The sequence below is a fragment of the Pygocentrus nattereri genome, chromosome 4, assembly GCF_015220715.1.
Source record: "Pygocentrus nattereri isolate fPygNat1 chromosome 4, fPygNat1.pri, whole genome shotgun sequence".
NCBI lineage: Eukaryota > Metazoa > Chordata > Actinopteri > Characiformes > Serrasalmidae > Pygocentrus > Pygocentrus nattereri.
In genome coordinates this window covers 16,862,682-16,865,739 of record NC_051214.1, presented here as the reverse complement: position 1 = coordinate 16,865,739, position 3,058 = coordinate 16,862,682, and the positions used below count along the sequence as shown (strand labels likewise).

Below are 3,058 nucleotides of genomic sequence, written 5' to 3'. Positions count from 1 at the left end.
CATGCATGTTTGAACACCTTTGTCAGCAATTAGTGCACCCTAAAGTAGCTGAATTCATTATTTCTAAAATAGCTTTATTAGAATATTAGCCACTTTACACTCATGTCATCATTTACACTAGATTTAATCAACAGTTATTCCAAAATGTGACCATAGTACATAGTGCAGTTATTTATTAGATGAAAGATGATATGTACAAATATTATACTGCTGTTTAGTATATGAAACATTCATTCCCAGCATCATAGTGAGATAAAATGTATCCCACTTTACATTATTTGCTATTTTATCAGAAGTTACTCCACATTTAAGCAAACAAATGATGATACTTTATTTGTGTTTAATGATTAGGCTTCAATATTGAGTAACAAGAGAAATTCCTGATCAAAGGGCAACTTCAAATAGATAAAAAAGCGAGCTGACTGTGTGGACTTAAAGGTCTATACAAGGTAAAGCCTTAGACAGTGGAGGATCTGTTACTGCTGCATAATGTGTTGTGGAATTTTCTTGATGATGTATTTCCTTCTTCCCCTACTAAGTAAGTGGTGTTAATGTATGAGCATTATTAATTATTGCTGAGTTTATCTGAGTTTTGATGCCATCTAAATCTGCCTGATGATCAAGTTTTCCTCTTAAATGTTAATATTATCTGCAGTGGCACCTTTACATGTTATGGGCGAAAATATCACTTCTAAGCCAATACTTGTAAATGGCACTTATTTAAACCCTGAGCTTGGGAAGTATCATGCCAGGTTGAGAACTCTCAGTCGAAGCTGCCTGGACATCAAAAAGAAATTTGGAGTCACTGATGGTGAGTTCTCTTTTGGCTTGACATTTCATCTAAACAACACATACTTATATTTTAACAAATAGCCTTTGATGTACTTGACTGCCTAACACAAACCATAATATTGTTTCCTCAGATGGCATATACTACCTCACAACTGCTAATGGTGTGGTGTACCAAGCATATTGTGATATGACCACTGCTGGGGGCGGCTGGACACTGGTAGCCAGTGTGCATGAGAACAATATGAATGGAAAATGCACTTTAGGTGATCGCTGGTCAAGCCAGCAGGGTAGTGACCCCAAACGACCTGATGGTGATGGAACATGGGTTAACACTGCAACATTTGGCACTGTAGAGGGTGCTACCAGTGATGACTACAAGGTACACTACCATTACTCACTATAATAAAGCATGGAACCCATTTTCAGAAGCAGTGTAGACCCTTCCATATCAGTCAAAATAATCACAACAAATTCAAATGTTGAGCTGGAAGAGCTATTTAAATTGTTGCCATTTGTTTTAGAATATTTCTCTAACTTGTCACTTACTGGGCATACAACATTTTGGTTCCTGAATGGTTGTTCCTATAAACATAACATTTGCTATGTAGTGAAATGACTGGGAAATCACTGTGGAACAACTAAAAGATTTGTAATTCTAACAGTAGTACAAAATGGCTGACAGTACAATATTTCAACCTTACAGAATCCTGGTTATTATGATATAATTGGAGAGGATGTATCAGTGTGGCATGTTCCCAATGGCGTCCAGCTACAACAATGGAGCAATAGCGCCATCCTACGCTACCACACTGAAACCAAGTTTCTCAAGGACAATGGGGGAAACCTCTACCACTTATTCATGGTAAGGCATTTACATTTAGCATAGTCATATACTATTGGTTATACTGCTTTTCATAGGCTCTTTTAAATGACTGTTATATTGTGCAATTCTGGATAAATGAAAACTATCCCTGAGTTTTCAAGATGTACACTATAGTTTAAAAGCTTTAAATTACTGTTTTCAAAAATATGAAACCAATTTTGCTGCAGACATAAAAAAATAAAAGAAATCTTAATACAGCAAGTAATTTTACACTTTTGACTGTAGTGTATGTACTTTTATTTTTCAGAAATATCCTTTGCAGTTTGGATTAGGAGAATGTAATAAAGATGTTGGGCCTAGCAGCCCAGTGGTGTATGATACTGGGAACAAAGAAATAACAAAGAACTTCTATGGACCAGCTATAAGAGGTATGCACTGTTCTGTTTGTTTTTAGTAGGAAGACACTTTTTATAGGAAGAGAGAGAGAGAAATAACTCCTGAACTTGGGTAGAAAAAGTAATGCAGCATTTTTAGAGTATGATGCATTTGTATCTGTGTTTATATTAGATCAGTTTGAGCCTGGCTTTGTCACCTTCAGAGTGTTTAATGAGGAGAAGGCAGCTATGGCCATGTGCTCTGGGCTAAAACCAACTGGATGCCATACTGAATATGTAAGCATTGTTGGTATTTAAAGCTCCAAGTATTGCATTGTTCTTTGAAGCACTGTCTATATTAGAGTAACATATCTGCAAAGTACTGGCTTAATCTAAATATGTGCATTTTGCAGTACTGCATAGGTGGAGGAGGACACTTTCCAGAAGAAGCTCCTCGTCAGTGTGGGGACTTCACTGGCTTTGACTGGAATGGCTATGGAACACACACTGAAGAAAGTGCATCAAAGGCAATTACAGAGGCATCAGTTCTGATACTCTATCGCTGAGCCTGTGCTTTTTTTGGTACATTTATAAAATCTGAGTGCCAAACGTTCAATTTCTAAAAGCCTGCCAATAAACAAGTTGATAAAGGAATGTGCTCTGATGTTTGTCTCAACATCTCTTCTTTTGAAACTTTAAAAAAAAAATTAAAAATTGTTTGAATACATTGCTCTGTACTGACTCATAGACCTCTGTTCCCACACATATTGATCTAGATTTTCAGTTTGCTTCCATTTCTCACAAATATGTATATATAAGATGTTTACAGGCTAATGTGGTGAGGCCTACTTTATATGGTGAATCACACATTCTGCTTTAAATTGTCTTGGTTCTGTAAAAATTCATTATAATTTTTAAATATAATTTTCAAGTAACATTTGCATTTTTTTCCATAAATGCAAACAAATATCATATATGCACCTCAGGCAAAATGCAATACAAGAAACATGTAGGTTGTGGCTCCTTTAAAAAGAAAAGAGAAAAATTCAGAATCACTTTTTGAAAGTGT

The 3,058-nt window shown here is 35.8% G+C and overlaps 1 protein-coding gene across 1 annotated transcript; it reads left to right on the top strand.

The window, feature by feature from the left end:
• Positions 1-418: 418 nt before the first annotated feature.
• LOC108412276 (intelectin-like) lies at positions 419-2,653 on the top strand. Its single transcript, XM_017684245.2, has 7 exons — positions 419-538; positions 656-811; positions 924-1,171; positions 1,496-1,654; positions 1,923-2,043; positions 2,183-2,286; positions 2,403-2,653. Exons 1-7 carry the CDS (start codon positions 490-492, stop codon positions 2,553-2,555), a joined length of 990 nt encoding a protein of 329 aa, XP_017539734.1. The 5' UTR covers positions 419-489; the 3' UTR covers positions 2,556-2,653.
• The last annotated feature ends 405 nt before the right edge of the window (positions 2,654-3,058 follow it).